Source organism: Tenrec ecaudatus, chromosome 18 (genome assembly GCF_050624435.1).
Source record: "Tenrec ecaudatus isolate mTenEca1 chromosome 18, mTenEca1.hap1, whole genome shotgun sequence".
Classification (NCBI taxonomy): domain Eukaryota; kingdom Metazoa; phylum Chordata; class Mammalia; order Afrosoricida; family Tenrecidae; genus Tenrec; species Tenrec ecaudatus.
This window is the reverse complement of record NC_134547.1, coordinates 10,848,428-10,872,182: the sequence shown is the minus strand read 5'-3', so window position 1 is coordinate 10,872,182 and position 23,755 is coordinate 10,848,428. Positions and strand designations below refer to the sequence as shown.

At 61.2% G+C, this 23,755-nt stretch overlaps 1 protein-coding gene across 1 annotated transcript; it reads right to left on the bottom strand.

The window, feature by feature from the left end:
* Window positions 1–1,439: 1,439 nt before the first annotated feature.
* Window positions 1,440–23,281, bottom strand: NAPA (NSF attachment protein alpha). The gene is made up of 11 exons (XM_075536857.1): window positions 23,023–23,281; window positions 13,302–13,381; window positions 11,599–11,715; window positions 7,616–7,662; window positions 6,727–6,804; window positions 6,571–6,626; window positions 6,395–6,479; window positions 5,703–5,807; window positions 3,099–3,167; window positions 2,754–2,804; window positions 1,440–2,109 (listed from the first exon to the last, which is right to left on the bottom strand). Exons 1-11 carry the CDS (start codon window positions 23,118–23,120, stop codon window positions 2,008–2,010), a joined length of 888 nt encoding a protein of 295 aa, XP_075392972.1. The 5' UTR covers window positions 23,121–23,281; the 3' UTR covers window positions 1,440–2,007.
* Window positions 23,282–23,755: the final 474 nt, after the last annotated feature.

Here is a 23,755-nt window from a genome sequence, read left to right as displayed (position 1 = left end):
CACATTCACACCACCCCGAGGAGGAGACTCAATGTGTTAAAAGCTCACGCCGCTGTCCCAGGCCCTTTGCTAAGCACCCAGGACACAAGAAAGCAAAGGGAGGTTCCGCAGAAGCAGATTGGATCAGGAAGGCAGCGAGAGTTTTGTGCCCACGGCAGCATTCTGAATCAGGTAGCGAGAGTGGCTGGTGCCTGGGTGTGTGTGTCACGCCTGCAGTCCCGGGGCCCAGAGCAGGGCTCTGCAGCTCCTGACTCCTGGTGACTCTCTGAGCCCCAGAACAGAACGCTGCCCTGCCCGGTCCTCTGGCACCCTCCTGGTCAGTCGGAGACCACATTGGTATGACCTATCTGGTTCTCACCGGCTGGTTTGGGGAACTGGGTGACCAGGCCTATATTCCTCGTCCCTCTTCCTGTGGAAGCTCTGGTGAAACCGGTTCCGCAGCACAGGGGGCTGAGCGTGCGGTGCATCGGAAGGCCCCGCCGCTGTCTAGCGCCCTCCACAGGCACACAGTAGGTACTTGTTAAGTGCTCGCGTAGTGGACGGAACGCGGAATCCCGTTTTGCCACTCTGAGCTGTGTCCTTCTGGACTCCTGCACCCCGTCCAATGACCTCTCATCGGACTCACGATGTGTGTTGAGTAAATGAGAAAACGAACGGTCTATGCAGTCGAGCCACACACTTGAAACATCTGTGGAGTTTACAGAGAAAAATCCCCCAAGGGTGGGGACCCTCACTCAAAACAAGTTCCTAGCGGGTGGCCCGTGCCTGAGTGCTTCTAATGATTTCAAAGTGCAGCCCGCGTGGTGAAAGGCTCGTTGAGGTCATGAGGGGCAGGTAGTGATTCTCACATGAGTAATTCTCCAGTCAGTTCCCAGAGCAGACATTGATAATCAATCTCAGGTCTTGGAGGAGACGTAGAACTGGGCACTGGGCAGCCATTACCAATCAAACAGAACAGTGGGAGGTGGAACCTGTTTGATTTCTGGCAGCTGCTCCTCTCTCCTCTGCCCTCCCCCCCTCCCCCCGTCTTCTCTGAATTGGAGGTGGGGGTGGCACATACATCAGACCTGTCACGGTGCTCCCCCACTGTCCACCTCCATATCCACTGGCTCCCCACCCGCCCAACAGCTGTGCCCGTCCTGGGGCAGATGCCACTGCGGTTTTGGCCTTGGTTCTGGGGGAACGTGGCTGTGGAGTGGGGGTAGGGTGTATTATGGGGACTTTGGTCCCCGTCTCCCTACGGTACATCGGGGCTTTCACCCCAGGGCCTGGAGTCAGGGGGGCTGGGCCTCTGCTCCCACAGAGGCTGGATCTGGCCTGGGGCGGTTCAAACTCAGAATGCCCTCCCTTGCCCACTAAATGCACCTAGAAGGGCAGTGACCAAGGAGGCAGCAAGATCAGCGAGGGTCCCGCAGGCTGAAGAACAAAGAGGCTCGTGCAAAAGTGCCAATTTTTATTTTCTTGCTGGGGGAGCTGCAGCTGCCTCCAAGCATTAGGGGAAGAGGTGGTGGTACCGGAGGACCCTCGTGAGTCTAACCTGAGAGGCTGGAGCTAAAGGGAGCAGGGGTCCAGGGCGCAGTCATGAGCCCATTCTGGAGGGCAGCAGCTACGGTGCTCGGAGCTCGGCTGGGGGTTGCCATCTGGAAATGGGAGGTCAGGTGCTGATCCCCGGCTCTGCCAGCCCCCTCAGCAAATTGCTCTGTATGGGAGGTTCTGTACAGCTGGCTTTGGGGGTTAGAGAAGGGCACCAGGGAGGCTTAAATAAATGGGCAGGGGCCATGGGTGAAGCAAGGGCGGAAAGCGACCGCCGGCCAGTAGTCCTGGCCTCCTGAGCCCACATGGTCACGGCTTTGGTCTGGGAGACCCCTCTGTTGGGGTGGGGTGGGATGGGGAGGGGTGGTCTCGAGCCAAGGTCTCGGCCCCAAGTCTCCCACTGGCTCCTCTCTGGAGCGGGGTGGGGGCAGGGCCCAGGAGCAGGGGCGGAGTCAGGTCCAGGCTGGGCGGAGCCTAACGCAGGTCCTCCTCGTCGCCCTGGATGGTCTTCTTGATGCGCAGCAGCATGGTGGTGAGCCACTGGTCCAGCCGGGAGATGGCATCGTACTCCTTCACCTGGGGCACACCACGGGGACCGGACCGGGTTGGGGATGTGGAGGACACAGCCCTTCCACCCAGGCCCCGGAGCCCAGCTTCCCGCTCCGTGAGTCTCTGGTCGGAACGGCCCTGAGGCAGCCCAGCTGTCGGGCAGGGCACCCTGGCCGACGAGTCCTTGCAGGGAAGGAAGGCACTGCGGATTGCACAGGACGTCCGGGCCTTGGTTTAGAGATGGGACAGGCCTGTCCCAGGACCCACCGAAAGGGGACTGGGAAAGAAGCTTTCTGCCTGCCCAGGACAGCCTACAGGCTCATCTCTGTCCTCTCTAAAGATGCCAACAGGCTCGCTCTGGGGTAGGAGAGGAGGCCGGAGACGGCCCAGTTCTGGAAATGTTCAGAGGGCAGAGGGCCTCTGAAACAGACAGGTGGGGATCTCATGCCAGTCCTGCCCCCAACATGAGTCCCCTCATTGTCCTCAGCCTCAGTGTCACCATCCAGGAAATGGGGAAGGCACATTCTTAGTTCTTGGGGCCACCAGAGAAAGGCCATCAAGGCCAGGGTCCGGTGGAGACCAGGGTACCCACAGCCACACCCTGAGTGCTATCTGAGAGGGGAGCCTGCCCAGTGGCTGTCCCTGAAGGACTCGAGCCCCCGCACTCTCACCGCCTCGGTGTAGCTGTCCACGTTCTGCTCCTCATGGGCATCTAGCAGCTTCTGCAAAGAAAGGGGAGCAGGTGGGGGTCAGGGCTGGCCTGGTGTGGGCCCAGCTCCCGCCTGGTGGGTTAACAACACGCACTAAGGATGCCCACGTGGCAGCAGGGAGGGAGCAGGCACCTGCTGCTGCCAGGTACTGCCAAGGCAGCCCGCATGTGGAAGCCTTCCTGGCTGGGATCTTGATTGTGGCAGGGAGGGGGGGACCAGACCTTTCTTCCACAGCACCAGGGGAGGGGTGTCCAAACTGCCAACCTTTAGAGGCGCAAACTCCAGGTGCCAGCGTCACCCGCTCACCTTCATCAGCTTGCACTCGCGGGACTCAGAGAAGGCGGGGAACAGCTCCTCATACTTCTGGACGGCCAGCTGCGGGTGGGTGGGCAGGCGGGGGCGGGAGAGACCCATTATTGACCAAGGACACACCATGCCAGAGCTGCCGCTGGGCAGTTGCGGAAGGGGACCTGGGGACGCAGGTGGGCGCCTGCCCTGAGTCAGCTCGCCTTCCCCTGCCTCCTCCTGTCACTTGGCTCTGTGCCTGGCAGGCACCTCCATGGGGATGCTGAGCTCAGTGCTCTCCCTGGCTGCCAAGACAGCTAGGGGCGGGGTGGGGCGGGGAGTTTCCTGGGCTGGCCCTTCTCTCCCAGCCAGGGAAGGGCAGGTGCATGACAGTGGGCGCTTCCTCAGAACACAGGCTGTGCACGGGGCCCTGGGAGCGCCGAGTGTGGGGGGAGCCTCGCAGCAGAACCACCTCCTGCACTGTCTGAGAACCAGCCACGTGCGGCTGCCGCTAGTGAGGCCGTCTGCCTTGAGCGTCGAGTTCTTCCCAGAACTCTCTTTGCGATCGCTGTGAACCCAGCAGCTCAAAAGGGCAGACAGAATCGAGGGGCTAGGGGAGGGTGTCCTGCAGGGGGAGGGCATGCCCCACTGCGTACAGCCTCCACACAAACAATGGTCACACAGAACCGTGGGGGCGCTGGCCCAGAGTGGCTCATGGACCTGCAGGAGGCATGGGATCAGGTAGGGTGTACCAGGACTTGAACCTGACCGGACCCCAAGCTCACACTCCAAACCATTCTGCCAGCAGCCCATGGAGCATGCAGGTGAATTCCCGCTTCTGCTCTGGGGGTGTGTATGGGGCGGGGGGTGGTGCTGGGGGCATCCAGGAACCCTGATCCTGGGCCTGGCCCGCCGGCTTGGGGACCCCACTGGATCACTGACTGAGAGCCCCGAGACGGTGCAGACCCCGGCGGCGGAGTGCGGGGGGGATGGACAGGGGAGAGGCAGGACCCCGTTCGGTTATCAAGACGACTGTGTGTTCCTGGAACACGGAGGCATGGGGCATGTATCTGTCAGGACCCCCAGGATTGGACAACACGCAGGCTGAGCCCCCGTGTGAACTACAGATTCATGGCAAGACCCTGCCTCACAGTGGCCCTGGGTGTCGGGGTGGAATGCTGCTCCCCAGGGCGTTCCATGGCCGTCCTGGCCCTTCTCTGCTGGGCAGCGTGGTGCGTTCACACTGCGGCACCAGGGACTGCTGGCTAAGAACGACGTCCTAAGACTGGCCCATCCACTCTATCACGTACACAGCAGGGACAGTTCACAGGGACCCCTGCAGGCACCGAGGCTCCCGCAGTTCCTGGAAACCTTTCGACACAGTGAAGTACATCATCTTTGAGTGGGGAGGTACCCCACTCACCCACACCAACAGGATGTGTGGAATCCTGCCCTCTCGAGGGGACTGGTCAGTTCTGGGCTTCAAATGGGCAATCCCAAAGTAAGACAGTGAGGCTCTCACTACCACCCCAGGAAGAGATAAGGGTGGAGTGTGTCCTCCGGGAACCTCTTAGACCTGGGAGACAGACAGCTGTTTCCACCAGAGACAGCACAAAACAACATGATGGCAGCAGACGCTGGAGACCCGCACGCAGGGGGTGCGCAGTGGGCTGGCTTCCCAGCCCATGAAGCGAGAGGGCTGAGCCCCTTGGAGCTTCCTGGCAGAGTGGGTACCACCAAGTACTTACTGGTACCCAGAGAGCTCTGTGATATTTGCTCAAAACGGGCACAGGCTCGATGGCCCGTGGCCCGAGGGAAGGGAGGGCACCGTCTACAGGCCCTGGCTGGGAAAGGGTGTCCCAGCTGAAGAGAAGTGTCCTGAGTCTGGCTGAATCCTGACCTGTGACTTCCCCAAGAGATCCCACCTTGTCTGGAAGCTGTGTGTGGCCAGAGCAACCAAATATGGGCCTGGAAGAGAAGTCAGGGTGTCCCGGGAGGGAGGGGGCTGGCCGCGCCCTCTTGTGAAGTTACAAGTCATTGGCCGCCTCCGCCAGGCCATTCTCACTACCCCGAGGCAGCACCGAAAACAACCTCCACTGAAAACCATCTCGGGTCCACTCGCTCCTGGAGGCCGACATAGGTTTCCATTCAACAGTGTGTGCACATTTTGCTTCAACTCATCCACCATCTGTCCCATCTCCTCCATCTTCCTTTCCATTCCCCTTGGGGACATGCCCCCACCCTCCCTTGGAGACAAGAAGCCCGGAGCGCAGGTGGGGTGTGAATGCAGACGTGAAGAAGGCCATGGACGTGGACCGGGAAGATCTGGAACCTTAAGGCTGCAGCTTCCCAGCCAGGGGCCCTGCACAGGGACTCCTGTCTCTGCCTGCATGGGGTGCACCCAGAGAAAATGCTGCCCCGGAGCCTGCCACAAGCCAGCTAGGGTCCCAAACTCAAATGCCCCGAGGCCTGGCAGGTAGGGGAGGGGTGCGGCACGTGCACACCACCTAAGCACACATCCTGACCCCAGGCTGATGATGGGAGGTGCTGGGGGGAGCTGACCTCCCTGCTAAGGGTAGGGCACAGGGTGGCAGGCAGGGCACACCGGGGCCCAGCGGGGCTCACCTTGGCGTTGAGCATGTCGATGCAGAAGTGGCAGAGGGCCGCCTTGAAGAAGTAGTCCTTGGCGCTGTACTTGAGGAGGGGGCTGTCCATGGCGTTGGTCCCCACCTGTGGCCGTGTGGAGGTGGCACCATGAGCTCAGTGGGGCGGGGGGTGGGGTGATAACTGTTAGCCTGGGCTGGGGCCTCTCTGGGAAGTCAGCAATGTCCGGAGCACGTGCCCCAGGGCACGGCGGCTCCACCACACAGCCAGCACCCGGGGTGGGCACAGGTGGTCTCAGGAAGCTGGCATATTGGTGGGCAGGGAGCGGCAGTGTTGGGAACATGTGAGGGGGTGCCCGCCCCCCTCTCCTCCAAGGCCAGCTGCTGGGGTTGCCTGGTCCCACCCAGCGCCCCCCACGCAGTAAGAGAAGTCAGACACCCATGTCATACTCTCCACTTCCCACAGACTGACAGGGGGCCCTGCTCCCAGCACCCACCCACCGCGGGCCTCGGCAACCCTTGCCGTTTCCAACTCTGGTCTGGAACGCTGTCTCACTGAGGCGGCTCAGGAAGTGGGGGTGGCGGGTGTGCATGTGTCTGTATGTGACAGCAGTGCCTCCCAGGGCAGTGGGCAGGGGAGAAGGTGTCACGCCAGGTTGAGCGTGAAGGCTGGGTGAGGGGGCAGTGGGAGGCGAGGGGGCGGGGGGACGGGACCTGCTCGTAGATGTCCACGGCCTTCTGGTACTGCTCCAGCTGTGCGGCGTAGCCGGCCACCTTCAGCAGACACTTGTTGGCTGAGCTGTAGGGCGGGGAAGAGGTGCGTGTTGGCTGGGCCTGCGACCCCCCGAGGGGCTTGGGGCAGCAGGGCTCGGGGGCTGCCACAGACGTACCTGTTGGACTCCTCGCCCTTGTAGTAGTCCGCGGACTGCTCGTAGTGCGCAATGGCCTGGGGAGACATGGGAGAGCGGGCTGTGTGGAGGAGCGGGGAGGGAGGGGCACCCACCTCGGGCCCGGGACCTAGCCCGGCTCTGCCTGCCTGGCCCCACCTTCTCGATGTCCACCAGCTCTGTCTCGTAGACTTCCGCGATGGAGATGTGATGCTTGGCTGCGATCGTGAAGCGGCCCTGCAGGGACACCGGACACAGCATTGTGACTAGTGACACCTGCAGGCCCGCCCTGACCCAGTGAGGCCTCTACCCTCAGGCCCCCGATGCTGGCAGACTGGGGTCCACAGCCCCCATGAGGTGAGGCGAGCGGCCGAGGGCTGAGAGGAGGGCGGCCTGTGCATGTGTCCCCGGCAGGCTGGGCTCAGGCCTGCCCACAGGAAGTGGTCAATTGCCGTCGAGAGGTGGAATGCAGCCCAGGCACCGGGCAGCATAGGACTGTGAGCTGGAGTCCCCACATGTCCCCGGGTGGCCACATGGCTGGGCCTTCCCCAGGGGTGTCCAGTGCTTCTCCAAGGAGGTCACCAGCTCACGGGCAGGAAGGTTTGTATCCCTCTGGCCCTCAGGGGCTGCACACAGGGCTGGTCCACTGAGGGCGCCCGCTGACTGACAGCCCCACTGGCCCTGAGCACAACCCCTTCCTGCACCTGCCCCGACTGCTATCCCTCAGCCCAGACACACACCACCAGGGCACAGTCTGGGGCAGGGCCCCTGCAGAGGGGTGCGGACAGGTGTGTGTGTGAGTGACTGTGTGTGCGTGACGAGAGGCAGGAATCCAGGAGCTGGAAGTGGAGGGTGGGGGTGGGGTGGGAGGGAGGGGCCCTCCTGTCTGAGACGAGGTCCTGTCCCCCTCCGGTGTTGAGGCGCAGAGCCGTCAGATGGGGCACCGCGTGGGGATAAGTGCTGGGCACACAAACCACCCAGGAGGCCATGTGGCGCTTCCAGTGAGGGTCCCGGAGCTCCGCCCCTTCCACTTGGTGCCCTGACTTACCATGTCCGTGTAAATCTCGATGGCTCTCATGAGACAGTTAATGGCCTCTGGGGGGAAGAAAGGGAGGAGATCAGCCCCTGCAGTGGGAGGGGATCACGACTCCGCTGACCTAACACTGGTGCCAGTCGGTGCCTCAGGAGGCTGCCCACTCCCACACTGCAGGGGCAAGGCAGGGCCATCCGGCCACCCCCTCTTTGCCCTGGAGGGCCCGGAGCAGCTGGCTAGGGTCAGGGCTACCACCTCTCCAGCCCACACCCCCCTCGCCCCTTTCCGTGGGAAGTCACTACTCAGACGGGGCAGCGGGGGTGGGGGCGAGCAGGGGAAAGGGGAGGCCCTGTGGCAGAGCAGCCTCCAGCAGAAACTGATCTGGAAGGCGGTGGCGGCGGCTGGTTTTGACACATTATTTGGAGGAGAGACGGCAGAGTGGGCGGCATCTTCCTGCAGAGTTGAGCTCAGGCAGGCTTGTTTTACCGCCGGGGGCAGGCCATGGGGGAGGCTGCACTGCACCCCCCCCCAACTGGGCTCCCAGAGATGGGGTGCCACCAGGTCTGGAGCCTGCTCAGATGACTGGGACACCTGATGGGGCTGCTGGCCTGGGCTGGGTTTACAGCTCCTCCCTAATTCTCAAGCCCCCAAATTGGGTGTGTGCGTCATCCTGCGGAGAGGGGACCAATGTGGGGCCTGAGAGGAGCTCTGAGCACGTGCACAGTCCTGACTGTGATGTTGACGTATGGTGGGGGAGGGGCTGCGTGCAGCAGGAAGTGGGGTCGGAGGTAAGGAACACAGGTGGGTGGGGGGGGTGAGCACAAAGTCAAGCCCCAAAGATGTGACACACACACACACACACACACACCACCTCACCCCAGCCCCAGCAGAGCACATTCTGAGGCGTGGAGGGCCAGCAGGTGGGGAGGGTGGTGGGGTGTGAGGGGTGAGAAGGTGCTGCCTCCCCCTCCCTCACTGCTCCCTGTCTCCCCCTGCTGCTCAGAGGGGACACCCTGAATGTGTGTGGGAGGGTGGCAGGGCCCAGGCAGCTAAACCCCAGGAACAGCTCGGGTCTCAGGACACACAAGAAAGGGCCCTGAGGGGCAGACTCCCCACCCCAGCTCCACCCCTCCTCCAGCTACCCTGCAAGAGGGTTGGGCAAAGGAGGGAGGGCACTGGCCTGCCCTGCAATGGGGTCCTGCCTCTCTGAGCCTTCTGTGACCCCCACACCCCCGAGGCTCACAAGAAACCTGAATGGGTTCAAAGCATAGGCTACTCATCTGGGAGGCGAGGCGCCCTAGTGGCTGAGCAGTTAAGGGTTCAAGGTCAGCAGTTGGAGCCTACCAGCGGCAGGAGAGATGAGGCAGCCCGCCGCTATGAAGACCCACAGCCCTGGAAGCCCACAGGGGCAGCTTTGCTCTGTCGTACACCTGGGGTCACTCTCAGTCCGAATCAACTCCATGGTAGCGGGCTTGGTTTTCTGGGTTTTAAGCATCTGGGGCAGCAAGCAGGTGCCCAAGAACTGGCAGCAGGGGCACAGGAGTGGGTACAGAGGGAGGACACCACCACCCCCTGGCCCAGCATGGGTGAGACAGGCCTGGGGGAGCCAGCCACATGTGTGGAGCCATGGGAGGAGTTCAAATGCACCCCCAGGCTCCAGGTTCTATCCCCCAAAGTTCCTGGCCAGGGGGTGGGGCAGAGGACTGGGAGTCAGGACGGGGTAGGAGGCAAGGCCCAGGTCTGCCTCTGGGAACATTCATCCTGTAGGCAAACAGGCTCCAGGAAAGGCCTGCACCAGTCCTGGGCCTCAGAGGCGGCGGCTGCTCCCCGAGCAGAGGCCCCGGAAGGTGCCAGCACAGGGCTGCCATGAGACTCCACTGTGACGCCCGGGTGATCTCGGACACAAAGCAGCTGCCACCGCTTGGTGCAAAGGTGCCCATCCCCCACCCCAGGCTGGCTGAGCTCCCGGTGGCTGGGGCTGGCACCCCACTTGAGCCACAACCTGCCCAAATTAGGCTCTTCACTTGGCATGCCTGCCCCTCCTGCAGCTTCAGAGGGCAGTCCCACCAGCCCACAGTGCCCAGGCCACCTGGGCATGCCGTCATTCCCGTGCCCGCTGCAGCAGCCCTGCTCCTTGACAACCATCACAGCCACCAGGTCCCCGCAGGGTCACCTCGGAGCAGGGCAGCCCAAATCACAAAAGAGCACACGTCACAGGGAGGGGCTCTGCTGGCCAGACCAGAAACCAGTCCTTCTGGTCACTCAGGATGCACAGAGGCGTCTCCAGGTCAACCAGGTTTCCCAGGGGGCTCTGGGCAGAAAACAAGCCGGGACACCCTGGGTCCTCACCATGGTACCTGGTTGGCGGAGAGGCCCAGCCTGCCAGGAGATCCCCCCTCAGGGAAGCTCCACCCAAGGCCCTCCCAGCCACAGTATGAGCTATCCGCCTGGCCTGGGAGGGCAGACCCCACTGTGTCCCCATGGGGGAACCACGGGTCCCTGCCATTCTGGAGTCCTGGCCTGAGAACCAGGTTGTAATGGTTCCCAGTGCCCAGCTGCGCGTGGCTGCTCCTGATCTTCAGCCCAAAATCATGCCTCGTGAGGCCTCGCCGTGCAGCACAGAGGTTTAGTGCTGACCGTTAACCACTAGGTTATTGGTTCAAATCCAGTCAGAGGCACCTGGTAAGAAAGGCCTGGTGATCCGCCGCTCCCTAAAGGCGCAGCCTTGAAATCCTATGGAGTGCACTTCCCTCTGGGGTCACCCTTGTGGTAGTTACATCATCTGGTGCCAACTTTCTGAGGGGCGGGTTAAGCCTGCCAATCAGGTCGCTGCTTGATGACCTCATCTGCAGGCAACACAGAGATAAACAGCTCACTGGGGGCCTGGTATACTCTCTCCCTACTTCGTGGTTAACAAGACATATGGAGCTAGCTTATGGAGCCAGAGCCCAGGAGCTAGAGGAGCCAAGTGGAGACCCCTGCCAGTGTTGAGATGCTTCTGCCAATGGATCCACAAGACTTTCCACCCCCTAGCCTGTGATCTCCCTGCATTTGGCATCACTGCATGAGTCTAAAGAGGAACTTATGGACTAATACCGACATATGGGCTAATATCAGACTTATGGACTTGATCTGCATTGGGCTGGGATGTTTTCTTGACATACAATTACTCTTTATATCAAGCTCTTTCTTATACACCTGTGAGTCTCCCTGGATTTGTTTCTTTGGCCCACTTGGGCTCACACAGTCGCTGAGTCAGAACTAACCTGAAGGCAACTTGTAATCTCTCTGTCTCTCTTTCTCTCTCTCTCACATCCACACACCTCCCACCACTCCCTTCAAAGGATAATGACATGTGTCATTGGCTGCCAAGGAGCTGGTCTCCCAACTCGCTGCCTCCGCCTGACCCCGGGGAGACACATGCCCAACCCGGTGCACCCTGGCCATTAGGGCCACAGGGTTTCCCCAGGCTGGGTTTGGGGAGTCGATCACCAGGCCTCTCTTCCTCGGTTCAGCGTGGCCCCGGAGTGCTGAAGAATCATGTCCTGCATCACTGCAGCTCGCGGCCGAGTGGAGCTGCACCGCAGGAGGGGAGCAGTGAGTGTATCACTGAGCACCCTCTGTGGTTCACGTCGCTATTGCGACAAGGAGATTCAGAAACCTCAAAGTCGGAGCCCCCGGGGCCGTGCTCTTGTTTCAGATGCAGCCCAGCAGGGCAAAGACTACGTCCCTCACACACCCTGCTCCTGCTGGGTGGCAGCTGCTTGATCTCACAGCTCTGACTGGGCCTCTGTTCCCCCGGATATCCCCCTCCATCCGGGCACAGAGACGCCAGGTGGGAGAATTTCCACTCCCTTTCCGGCAGCACTTGCTACCTGGCAGGCATGAGGTTGATTCTGCCACGGGAACAGATGGTGGCCCCGTCCTGGTGCACTGAGTACCTGGGACAGCACTCCCAGGAGGGAGCTGCGTGGCAACCTCCAGCTGGCCGGCCTCACCTTGTGGGTCGGCCTTCTTGAAGGCGTTGCCGGCGTCCACGAAGCAGGTGGCGGCATCGTGCTTGCTCTGAAGCTGCAAGTGCAGCTGGGCCGCCTGGCAGAATGCGTTCCCGGCGGCTGGAAGGAAGAGATGGGTGAGCCCCAGGTGTATGGGGTGGGTGTCAGGCATGCCGCTGAGATCTAGAGCCACAGCCCAGGCCCCAAATCCCGGGGAGAAAACAGACAGGTGAGAGTTCAACAGGACCCCCACCACGAGGCCATTCCTGCCACACAGCTCATCGACAGGCCCAAAGCCCTTACACCTGCTGTCCTGAGCCCCCACCCCACACTCCAGCTTCTCCCCCAAACACACTCATGCTGTAAGTCCTTGAGCAAGCCTCCTGACACTGCCCCAGGTTTCCCACAGAAACAGTTCCCACAGGGGACGCACGGCCACCCTGGAGGCCGAAAGAGCTCGGCCTACAGGTGCCCCAAGCCGGAAATCTCAACAGGCGCAGCTGGCTGGTTCCGAGCTCCTGTAGTGCTGAGCACTGACCCACAGGCTGCCTGCGTGTGGGCTTAGTGTGAGGGTTTCCACGCAGCGTCAGCCACGGGCATTAGAGGCACCTGAGTGAGCCAGGTCTCCACCCGACACACCACCCACCGACAGCAGGACCCCGGGTGCATCCCCGTAGCCAGACTCCCGTGGTGCGAGATGCCCCAGGCGTGGCTCTGACACAAGGCGTGCAGAAGGCAGGGGCTGGGCCCCAAGAGGCACATGGAACCCCTAGGGGTGGGCACTCAGTCCAAGGCTGGCGGTGCAAACCCACTCAGTGGGAGGACAGGCTGGCGTCTGCTTCTATAAGGTGCCAGCCGGGCACTGTCACACGGGGTTGGGAAGGAACCAATATCAACTCGTGACAGCTGACAGTCACCAGGACCACCCCTGCCTCTTCCACGAGGAGGGGGCACACACAGCCACTGCCACTCTTCAGCCCCAAGGGCCAGGAGTCCACCTCGTGGCCCTGCCAGCCTGAGGCAGTCAACCAGGCCGTGTCCCCAGGGCCACATAGCCAGTCCAAGCTGTGACAGAGCTGAGGCCCTCAGTCCCTACAAGCCCCCCCATCCACTCCCCTGGTTCTACCACCTACTACTCAAGACAAACTCGGCCCAGCCTCAGTCCCTCATCTTAAACAGTGGGGAGGGCAGTGATGGGAGGCGGGCTCGGGGCTGGGCAGAGCCCCTCCCTCCTCGCTCGCTGTGGGCCAACCAGGAGGTTCCCGGGAGCCCTCCACGTGCACCGAAACGCCAGTCGTTCGAACTCAGAGACAGGTCTGGGGTCACCGTGTGTCAGAGTGGAACCACCATGAACCCCACAGGCCAACCCCCAATCCCTTCTTGGCTGGGGTCCCTCTGACAGAAACCAGAGACACCGCCACCTGATGCCCTCTCATGCCCTCCACCGGCCCAGAAAGCTGGCTCTGAAGGAGCAGCAGGTGGGGGTGGGGAACAGCCTTCGATTCTGCACCTAGTCGGGGAGCTAACCCAGGACTCCAAGCCTCCAGGGCCTGTCTGGGCTGACAAGCTTTCTCCAGCCCAGCTCCAAGGCCCCACTCTAGGCCCAGGCGGTAAGAGCCCCAGTGGATGCACAGTGGAGGACTGCCAGGACTTTGGGAGTGGGGTCGGGGGGGAGAGAGAGGGCGGGTGGCAGCTGCGTCACGTACCGCTCCAGTTTTTGGCCATTTTGAACATGTTTGCAGCTCGGGCGTAGATCTCGCAGGCTTCCTCTATTTTGGATGAGCCTCTGTGGGGATAGAGAAAAACAAGAAAAGATATGACGCCTGGGGAGTTTGGGATCAGAGAGGGAACAGGTACCCTGCTGCGTGAGGACCCCCAACCCTGCTCTGATTGCCCCCCCCCCCCAGAGGCCAGCTGGGGCCAAGCCTGGTGAGCATCCATCTGTGCAGTCCCACCCCCTAGACAAAGTCCACTGCTGCGGAGTCGATGCCCACCAATGGCGACCCTGCACGGCAGCGGAACTTCCCACAGGGTTCCCAGGAGCCAGTGGCCACCTCCTACTGCCCAGTGGCTGGGGGCTTCCAAGTGCCCCCCTTCCCCTTAGCAGCCCAGTGCTTATTTAGCCACAGTGCCACCAAGGCAGGGGCTAGAACCACCCGATATGAAGGGGGAGCAGAGGAGGAAACTGTTTCAAAGTCCCTACCACCTGTGAGGTCTGGTTGGTGTCTGTCCCCCGCCTACAGAATCACAGCCTCTTTTCAGACTCACAACCCACACAAGGACCGAGGACCTGGTAAGCAAGGGCTTCTAGGTGCTTACTTACCAATGTGCAGTGAACACTTGTCCACATCATGTGAAACTGCGTACTACAGGCTAGCAGGTAAGCACCTTAACACCTGGGCCCCCGGCCCTGCTCTCTACTTAGTCAGGTGGGCTGACTGCTGGGCCCTCAGCGGGGAGGCTGGGGGGCTCGGGGAAAATACTGCCCTCCTGATGACTCCCCCCTGGTCATGTCCTGCTCGGACAGCTTCTGCAACGGCCGGTCAGGGCTTCTGGGGGACTCTTCTGGACTGAGGTGCCCAACTCACCAAACAGTTATGTTCAAGCTCTCAGCCCTGAGGCCTGTGCAGATAACCTTGATTGGAAATAGGATTTCTGAAGAGTTATCAGTGAACCCAGGGATCCTAGTGGGCCAGTTGGGGCCTGATCCCACCGGAGCGGGGTCCTTGTGGAAATAAGACACAGACACAGAGGCAGTGGCAGCGGAGGCCCTGAAGAGGCCGAGGAAGGCCTGGAGCCCCGCAGGCTGGAAAGGACCAGGGAGGGAGCCAGCGACTGCCAGTCTTGTGACACCCCCTTTCCCTGTCCCAGCATCCAGAGGAGGGGCCCGGGTGGCCTAGCGGTTACGCCTTGGGCTGCTGACCACAAAGTCACCAACTCGAAACCCAAACCTGACGGGGTTGCCCTGCGTCGATGCTGACTCGATGGCAGACTTCTGAGCCACCACAGGGGTTTCTGGGTGGTGCCAATGGTCAACCGTGGGTGCCTAGCTGAAAGGTGGGGGACTGGTCCCTCCCAGCAGCCCAGTGATGGGCTCAAACATTAGCGTGTGAGGAGGGCACAGGACCAGGCGGGTTTCCTTGTGTTACATGGCACCCTGGTGAGACCCCCAATCGGGGGTCTGCAGGACTGCAGGACAGGGTGCCCAGCCTGGAGGTGCACTGTCGACCCATGGCGTGCACGGTGTGAACCTGTTCTTTAACCATCCATTGATGTGTCTGTTCAGTTACACACGCGCAACAGTAAACCCTCGCTGTCGGTGAGCGGATTCAAGCGGATTCTGACGGAGAGCACCCTGTGGAGGGTGTCCAAGGCTGTGGGTCTTTCCAGGAGTGGATGACCTCGGCTTTCTGGAGGGTGGGGGCCCCTGAACCTTGAACGCTGTGGTTAGCAGTCCAGTCTTAACCCACAGCACCCATAGGGCTCCTTAAACGCACACCAAGGGGCATCCGAAGATATGGGGAAAATCCCATTACCATTTAGCTCCATTTTCCAGGGAACCCGCCTGCCCCCCACCACACACACCATCCCACAAGGGTTTAACAAGTTTGTTCGGTCCTTCTACCCCCTGTAAGCCACCGGGCCTCCAGTCTCGGTCACCCATCCCTTTTGTGTCCAGCACCCAGAAACCCACTAACCCAGAGTCCCACCAGGCAAGCTTTGGGGGTCTCTCTTCACTGACCAGGGAGCCTGGGGGTGCGATGGTGGAACACTTGGGCTGCCAACGGACAGGCTGGCGGTTGGCAGCTTCCCAGCAGCCAGTGGGGGTCCGGGCCTGGCCATCTGCTCCTGTAGAGATGGCAGCCAGGAGAACCGCATGGAGCAGGGTTCCAGTGAGCTCACCGGCATCCCCGGTGTCTTGACAAAGAGGCTATTTGCCCAATCAGGAAGCACACGGGTCCCCAGTCCCAGCCCTCACTCCCGTGCCACCTGCCCACAGGAAGCAGCAGGGTCTGGCGGGGCCCAGGAGGGGACTGCCACACGCCCCTGGGAGAGCTTGCTCTGGGGTCTGGGTAGAGCCCGGGAGCCTAATTTTTAACAGAGGCGGTTCCAGTAACTGGACAAGCTGAGGAGAGGAAGTGACTGAACGCCTGGAAAGGCAGAGCTTGCCCTGTGGGCTGGGTGGAATGGGTGGTAGAATTCTTGCCTTCCACCTGGCAGAGTCCGGCGTGAAGTGCAGCCAGAGCCCCTCAAGCTCTGCCATCACCATCTGCCATGGAGATGTGTGCTGATGCGCAGGTTTCAGCAGAGCGTCCAGAGGCAGGCAGATCAGGAGGCCTGGAGCTGGCGACCAAGGAGGTTCTTATCTTGATGGAAAGCCTGCAGCTGCTGCCTGCTGGGACTACATCGACACCCCCCACCCCATCTCTCAGGATGCCCCAGGAAGTGGCCATGAGTTGTGACTGCCTCCCCCACACACCTGGGACCTGGGTGTGAGGAGCGGGATGGGAGGGGTGCCCTGCTGGGGTCTGGCTGCCCAGCTGCTCCAGAGGCCCCTCTCTGGGACGTTATCTGGCAGGAAGCCCAAGCAGCAACCAAGAAACACCCACCAGCCCTTCCTGCACTCACTGCGGGGACAACAAAATGCTGTCCGCCCGCCTCACCAGGCACTCTGACGAGTGGTCAGTGGCCCCTGCCGGGGCTCGTTTTGGCTCAGTGGAGGAGCGGACACTGGGCTGAGGGTCTAAGACAGCAGCAGCCTCGTCTTGGGTTGGGGGGCAGATTGAGGGGGCTTCCAGGCCAGCCTCCTCCTGGTCCCTGGCAGGGCAGAGAGGGGGCACACTCAAAGAATTCCCCACTTCTTCAGAAGAAAGGAGCAGGGTTCCCCAGGACGGCGAGGAGCCACAGATGGGAGAAACAACTGAAGAGGGGGGGGGGCACCAGGTAGAGGAGAGGAGGGCAGGGCGCCAGAGCTGGGGGCAGGGCAGTTCGGAGTGAGTCATGCTGGGGGCGACGCTACTCTGAATGGGACCAGCAAGGACCCTGCTCTCCTTGGAGATCTGGGCTTAGACCTCAGCCACGCCTGACAAAGCTGGCACTGAAAAGGGATGATGGGCAGACCAGCCAGAGGGCACGGCATGGGCAGAATCAGAGGCGGGTGGAGACCAGGGGAAGGGTTCCGAGCAGGGGACGAGACCAGCCAGGCAGACAGTCCTCCAGGACTCCAGCAGGCCGCCTGGCCACAGGACAGCTGGCCAAGGCCACTCCTGGGTTTCCTGCCAGATGGGGCACCCTCCCAAGCAAAACCAAGACTGTTCCCTCTGCCTCCTGCCCCAATCCTCATGCGCAGGGCACCAGGTGGCTGTGATGGCTGATGGTCCTCCCCTGCGGGTCCCCACAGCTGCTTCAGCTTACGCTCCCGCCCAGCTTTGTGGGGGAGCAGATTTGGGCCAGCTGCGTCGGGCAGGCTATTATTACAGCACAGCTCTGCTCCGTTGCCCATGCCCGAGGGCTGCCTGTGGTGGTGACCCTGTGGAGGGGCCTGGGTGCAGCCTCCATCCTCCACCCGCCGGGCCCCTTCTCACTTCTAGGAACATGCACTCCACCCCTGTCCCCAGAGGTAAAGTCCTCAAAGAGCAAGGCAGATAGTACCTCCCCATTTTAGGTCTCATCCCACGGGTCCACCTAGCCACGCCCCCAGCTCTCAGAAGCGACCACAGTCTCCCCAGATCCCCTGGCTCAGACTCAGGGAGCATGGCCCCCCCAGACCTGCTACAAAGAGCCCGGATGATCCAGTGGCAGAGTGCTCTCTCAGTCGCTCACGAGAGGTCGGTGATCTGAACCCACCAGCGGCGCCCAGGGAGAAATGGCTGGCAACCTGCCTCCCTCACGACCATCATGCCATTCTAATATTCTAATGCACAGCAACCCGACAGGGCAGAGGAGCCGCTCACAGGTTTCCAAGACTGCCAACCTTTCACAGAAGCCAAATGCCCTGTCTTTCCGCAGAGCGACCAGGGGGCTTAAACTGCCGAGGCCAGCAGTTGGCACTTCCTCCACTGCCACCAGGGCCCTTCCACTCACGGAAGCTCCCAGCTGTGGAGTGGACTCTGGCTCACAGTGACTCGACACAGGGCTTCAGAGACTCAACGCCTATATAGGGGCGAGCAGTCTCTTCTTTCTCCCATGGACTGGCGGGGAGGTTTGAACCAGTAACCTTGGGGTTAGCCCCTCAAGCCTAATTCATGGTGCCACCCAGGGCTCCTTTTCAACTCAGAGGAGGGCGACAATAGCTGCCCCTTTTGAAAGATGGAAGCAGGGTTACTGACCCGTGTGTGCAAAAGCGGCTGACCTGGTGTATTCTCGCTGTGCACGTTTTCAACAACAAAACCACTAACACAGAGAGAAAGAGCCAGAGAAGTGGGACCGCCGGGGAAACCTCATGGGTTCGTCCTCCTGTCCTACAGGGTCCCTACGAGTGGAAATGGGCTCGATGGCGCCCCCACTGGGTTGTCGTCAGGGGTCGGGGAGGTGGCTCAGAAACAGACACCCGTCGTGTGCCAGCCTCACATTGGGGCTATGCCTGAGCCCACGGCCATAGCCACTCTGTCACCCTATCTCCTTGTGGGGCTTCCTCTTTTTTCACCGACCCCCGACTTGATTAAGCAGAGCGAACTCTAAACCACAAAGCTGCCGGTTGCCCGAAGTCCATCCGGCACAGGGGGCCAACACACCCCGAGCTGTGAGGCTGTAGGGTCCCCATGACACCAGTCACCTGTCCCTACTAGGGGAGCCCACCCCTTCACCCCGATGTAGCTGTGGCTCTGAGCCGTGACGGCCAGGTACTGTTCTCTCAGCGCTCCCCGGGGCCTGCGCAAAGCCGTCACCTGAAAAGAACAGCGCTGCCGGTGCTCCAGGCCTCAGTCTCTCGTCTCTCAGAGCGAGACCGTAGACCTGACTTTGGAGAGGGTTAGAGACCAGCTAACTGAAAGGCCTGGCTTTTACCATGAGCCCTGGTGGCATCGGTGGTTGTGCACTGGACTGCGAATTACAAGATCAACAGTTTGAATCCACCAGCCTACTCCAGTAAAGGATCACAGTGCGCTGCCACCAAGCAGGGACTGGTCACACCACACACACACACACACACACACACACACACACACACCCCACCCGTGTGTGCAAGCAGGTTCTAGAACCTCACACCCACTTCAGTCTCCACGCTGCATCAGCTGGTTCTCCTGGGCGCCCCCCTGCCACATTTTGTTGGCCTCCCTTACTCTCCTCTCCCGTAGAGAGTGACGGCCTGGGAAACCCACAGGGGCATTCCCACCTTGCCCAGTGGGGTTGCCGTGAGTCAGAATCAAGTCCAGGGCAGGGAGTTTGTCTTTGTTTGGGTAAGTGTGCACACGACAGAGGCCTGGTGGCACAGGGGCTGAGCACCCCAGCTGCTCACGGAAAGGTCCGAGGTTCAAACCCACCAGCCCCTCAGAGGGAGAAAGCTGTAGCCGCCGGCTTTCATAGAGAAGGCAGGCTTGGGAAACGGAGGGGCTGGTGAGTGCCGCCCTGTCCTGGTTATCTGGTTTGTACACAGAACAAACACCCTGTCATCTCTGTTCCCCACCCCCCACTCCTGGGGGTTCAACTTCCAATGACAACACCCCAGAGTAACAGCATCGACAGTGGCGTGGACCCTACCAAGTCCCAACACCGGCCCTTTGCCTCGCCTCAGCACGGTTACACTCCTCATTTGGAATCTCATTCCACAGGCGAAGGCACTTTCTGCGTCCTAGCTAACTGGATTTTGGAGATGAGAAAAGGCCATGGGGATCAGAGGCAGTGCTGGAATCTGCAGGACCCTGAGAGACAGAGTGGGAGGACCCCCGGGGCAGGGAGAAGAGAAATGTGCAGGTGACTCCCTCCCCCTCCACCAAACCCCTGCCCAGCAGGTCTCTTGGGTCTTTATGTGGGAAACTGGGGAGGAGCGTTTGGGCTGCGGGCTGGGGAGCAGAGGGGAAGGCAGAGATGCCGCAGCACGCTGCCATCCAGAGAGGGGCTGGCCAATGGCAGGCCAAGGCCCCCCACCACAGGGATGGAACCAGTTCCAATAACGCCCCCTCCAAAAAACAAACCAAACTCACTGCCCCTTTGGGTTTCAGAGACTGTGACACAGGTGCACCTGAGCTGGAGGCTCCAAGCTGACCCCTGCCCCTCTCTACCCTGTGGGGAGCTGGAAGTGATATGATGGCTTGAGTCCCTCCTTTCAGACACCTGGGACACCAGTGGTGCCTGGGGAGCAGGGGAGAGTGCAGACACAGGGGCTCCCCAATAGAGTTGCTGTCAGCCTCCTTCCATGCAGTGCCCCTCCCCCCAGGTGCGGGCCTTGACAAGGAAGGGCTGAGAGGTCCAGCACAGGGCTGGGGAGGAGCGGAGAGCTGGTTGTATCTCCTACCCGCCCTCCGCTGTGGGACCGGGGACGGGAGAGGGAACCTCCAGGGGGATTCTGTGAGGACGGGAGGAGGGAGAACCCTGGAAGCAGCGCCTTGGGAGAAAGACCTGGCCATCTCCACCCACAAGCACTGCAGCCTGAGAAGCCCTTAGGGGTAGCTCGGCCCTGCAAGGGCAGGGTGGACCCGCCCCTGCGAGATTTCGGGACTGTAACTCTTTATAGAAGTAGAAAGCCCCGTCTTTCTCCCAAGGAGCGCTGGTGGCTGTGAACTGCTGACCTCGGGGACCACAGCCCAACACGTAACCACTACTCCATGGCAGGGTACAAGAAAGGAGAGAAGTCAGGTGCCATGCCTGGGCCTGGCCTGACCCAGAGTCCCAGCGAGCACTTCACACGGCTGCCCTGGTGGCACACTGGTTATGCCAGCCAGAGGTCAGCAGTTTGAACCCACCAGCTGCTCTGCCAAAGAACAAGACGGTTCCCGTGAAGACGGACAGCCCTGGAAACCCGATGTCCTGCCCTGTCCTGCCCCGCAAGGCAGCTGTGCATCAGGCCTGGCTTGTTGGCATCAGTCTTACTGTGAAGGTCCCTGGGCGGTGCACACGGTGGTGTTGAGGGTGAGGTGCTGATCTCGTGAGCCCCAAGGCCGAACATCAACCCCACCAACTGTTCCTGGAGAGGACGATCACACTGCCCTCTGTAAACACTCACAGTCTCCAAAACCCTAGGAGGGGTGGCTGTGAGTCAGGGTGACTGCAGGGCAGTGGGGTGGGTTTGGGTTGAGACTGGCCTGGAGGGTGGTGGCTTGAAGCCATCCAGCAGAGCGGTGGCAGAAAGACCTGGCTGGGGATTTGCTTCTGGAAAGACTGCAGCTGAGTAAGCCAAATATTCTACCGGGCAGCCCTACTGCAGAGAGATAGAGAGAGTGAGTGAGTGAGTGTGTGTGTGTGTGTTAGAGGATGGGGGGTGGAGGGGGGCGCAGCAGCTGCAGGAGGGATGAGTCACAACTAACTTTTCAGCAAAAGCTATCATTATTGTAATTCGCACAACAGCCCCAGCCTTCACTCCGCACCTGCTCTCTCTCTCTCACACAAACACAATCACACACACACACACACACACACACACACACACACACACACACACACACAGCTTGCTGCAAAGACAGCTCGGAGTGGCCAGCCCCATGACAGCTGCTTCCAGGAGCTCCGGTATTGCCTGCGTCCCAGCCCTTTCTTCCCAGGTCCTCTGAGACTGAGGTGCGTCTCTTTCTGTCCCCATGTCCCGGCCCATTGAGCCATGAATCAGAATCAACTCAACACATGGTGACGACACGGGGGACGCCTTTGCTTCCTGCACCTGGAGTGCCCATCCCGACCCCAATCCGTGCTCTAAGCTCCTGGGGCTTCCTGCTTAGCCTCTCGCTGGAGCTGGGTCAGGCCCTTCTCCAGAAAGCTGTTCCTGCCCTTCCAACCTGGGGGCTCCGCCATTCTGGACAGGACCGTCCCTCTGCCCAGGAACCCCTCCCAGAGAGCCTTCTGCCAGTTCCCACAGCTTCTGGGTAATACAGCCCCTGTCACCCCACCCAAGTTTGCTTTGCTCTAACTGGGGAAGTTAAGCAAACCACAGTGAGGCCCCAGCAGCTGCAGAGAACCTGACCACTTGCTCCCAGGACTACGGCTTCTGGAACAGCTTCTGCTCTGCCTCGCGGGGTCACTGTGAGCCAGAATCCACTCGACAGTGTCGCCACCACCTGCTTCCCAGTGAAGCAACAGCGACTACATGGACTTTGATCTCAACGGTTCCCTCCAAGACAACCCAGCAGCAATGCCCCAGTTGCTAGTCGGAAGGGGCCAGACACCGGGACCCACGAAGGAAAAAGCTACCTGAAATAGAGCTCTTGGCCCCACCTCTGAAGCTCTGCCCTTGATCCTCATCCCCCTCTCCATCCCCACCCCGGTTTCTGTAACTGCCTTCCTCACCTAATGATATGTCGGCCGGGATGTCCTCCAGGCCATGCTCCTCTAGCCCTATGGCCGCACATTACAAACCCCACTGCTCTAGTCAGTTCTCACTTCGAGACTCCATAGGGTGCAACACAACGTCCCACAGGATCTCCCCAAACCATGTACCGCCTCCTGCTTTCTATGTGTCGTATGTGTGTGTGTGTGTGTATGAGTGCCCACACATTATTTACATGGGTGCAGTCACAGGCAGAAAATAAGGCGACAGAACCACACTTCAAACCTGGGCTTTCTGACACTCCCAAAATACTAAGATCCTTTGAAGGATGGGGTGGGGACTACTTTTAAGAGTCCGTAAACTTTATGGGTGGCGTCTGTGATGGCCCAGGTGTTAGAAATGACTTGTGAGCCTTGTTCTCAGCCTGCCCCAGCCACTGTCCTTAGACACACACACACACACACACACACACACACACAGCTTCCGGCTCCTTCCTGTTTCTCTGGTCCCCTTATCTCAGCCAGGCCAGTATCATTTATCGCCCGCCGCCCAGCTCCCACCCAAGCAGGCAATCTCCTTGGCCTGATCGCCACCCCGTCTTCCCAGGCACCTTGCACACCACACCTCGGTCGTGGGCTGACCACTAGCCCCGTCCCTTCGGCCTGGTGTCAGACTCCTGACCCGTCCCCCACGCCTAGCAAGTCCGTCACCGCGGGCCCCCAAGGGTCAACACCCCGGACAGGTGGCCTCGGCCGGGATCCTTCAGGTAGGTGCACCCAGCGCTCCCGAAGCTCTTTCTCTGGCTCTCGAAGCCTCGGCCCGAGTTTGGCCCAAGTTCCCTAAGCCGCTTCAAGATGGTGTCGCCTCGGCCAGGTGCCGGCCCCTTAGTCCCCCTGCTGCCTCAGATCGTGTCCCGTCGGCCCGAGTCCTTCGTGCCGGCCCCGCCGCCTCTGGTCCTGACACCTTCGTCCTCCCTCTCAGCCGACGTCCCGGCCGGCCCTCGGCCCGGTTCTTACCCGAAGAGGCCGGAGAAGAAGGACTGCGAATTCTTCACCTTGCGCTCCGCCTCGGCCAGCAGCGCCATCGCCTCCGCTTCCTTCCCGGAGTTGTCCATGGCGGCCGCACAGGGACTCGGCAAACCGTCCGACCCGGGCCCTGGGAGGACTCAGTGCCCGCCCAGCCGCAGGACACAGGTCGGGGCAGCTCAGCGGGATGTGTTGACGTCGCTCAGGCGCGCGCCGCCGACGGCCGGGCACCACGTGACGCCCGCCGACCAACCCGCAGCCTCGTAACGCGACGCGCGCCCCGCTGGCCACGCCCCCGCCGGGCGCCGCACTCGGCCCCGTGATCCGCGGCCTCTCCCAGCCCGCCCCAGACTGGGACGCCTTCGTACACTTCCGCGTACAGCGCCCGCGGCACGCCCCTTCCGACGCGCCTGCCACGTCACGTGACCTACGCAACCCAATCGGAGTGCGCGCCTCGAAGGCCCCGCCCCCTTGCGTGCTTTTCCTGGTCCTACCCCACCAATTATCAGCGGCCCTCGCCGGGCCCCGCCCCTCCAAAGGGGACCTTGGGCTGTAGTCAGCTGACCGCCGGCCCTCACGTGACAGTCCACAGTGGTCTTGCGCAGAGATTAGCGCGGCGCTGCTCTTTAATTGGGAGGGCGTGTGGGGTTAAAGGAAGAAAACATCCTGCCTTTTCTTGCGCCCTCTACCGAGGACGGCTGAAAAAGGTTGGGGGGGAGACCGG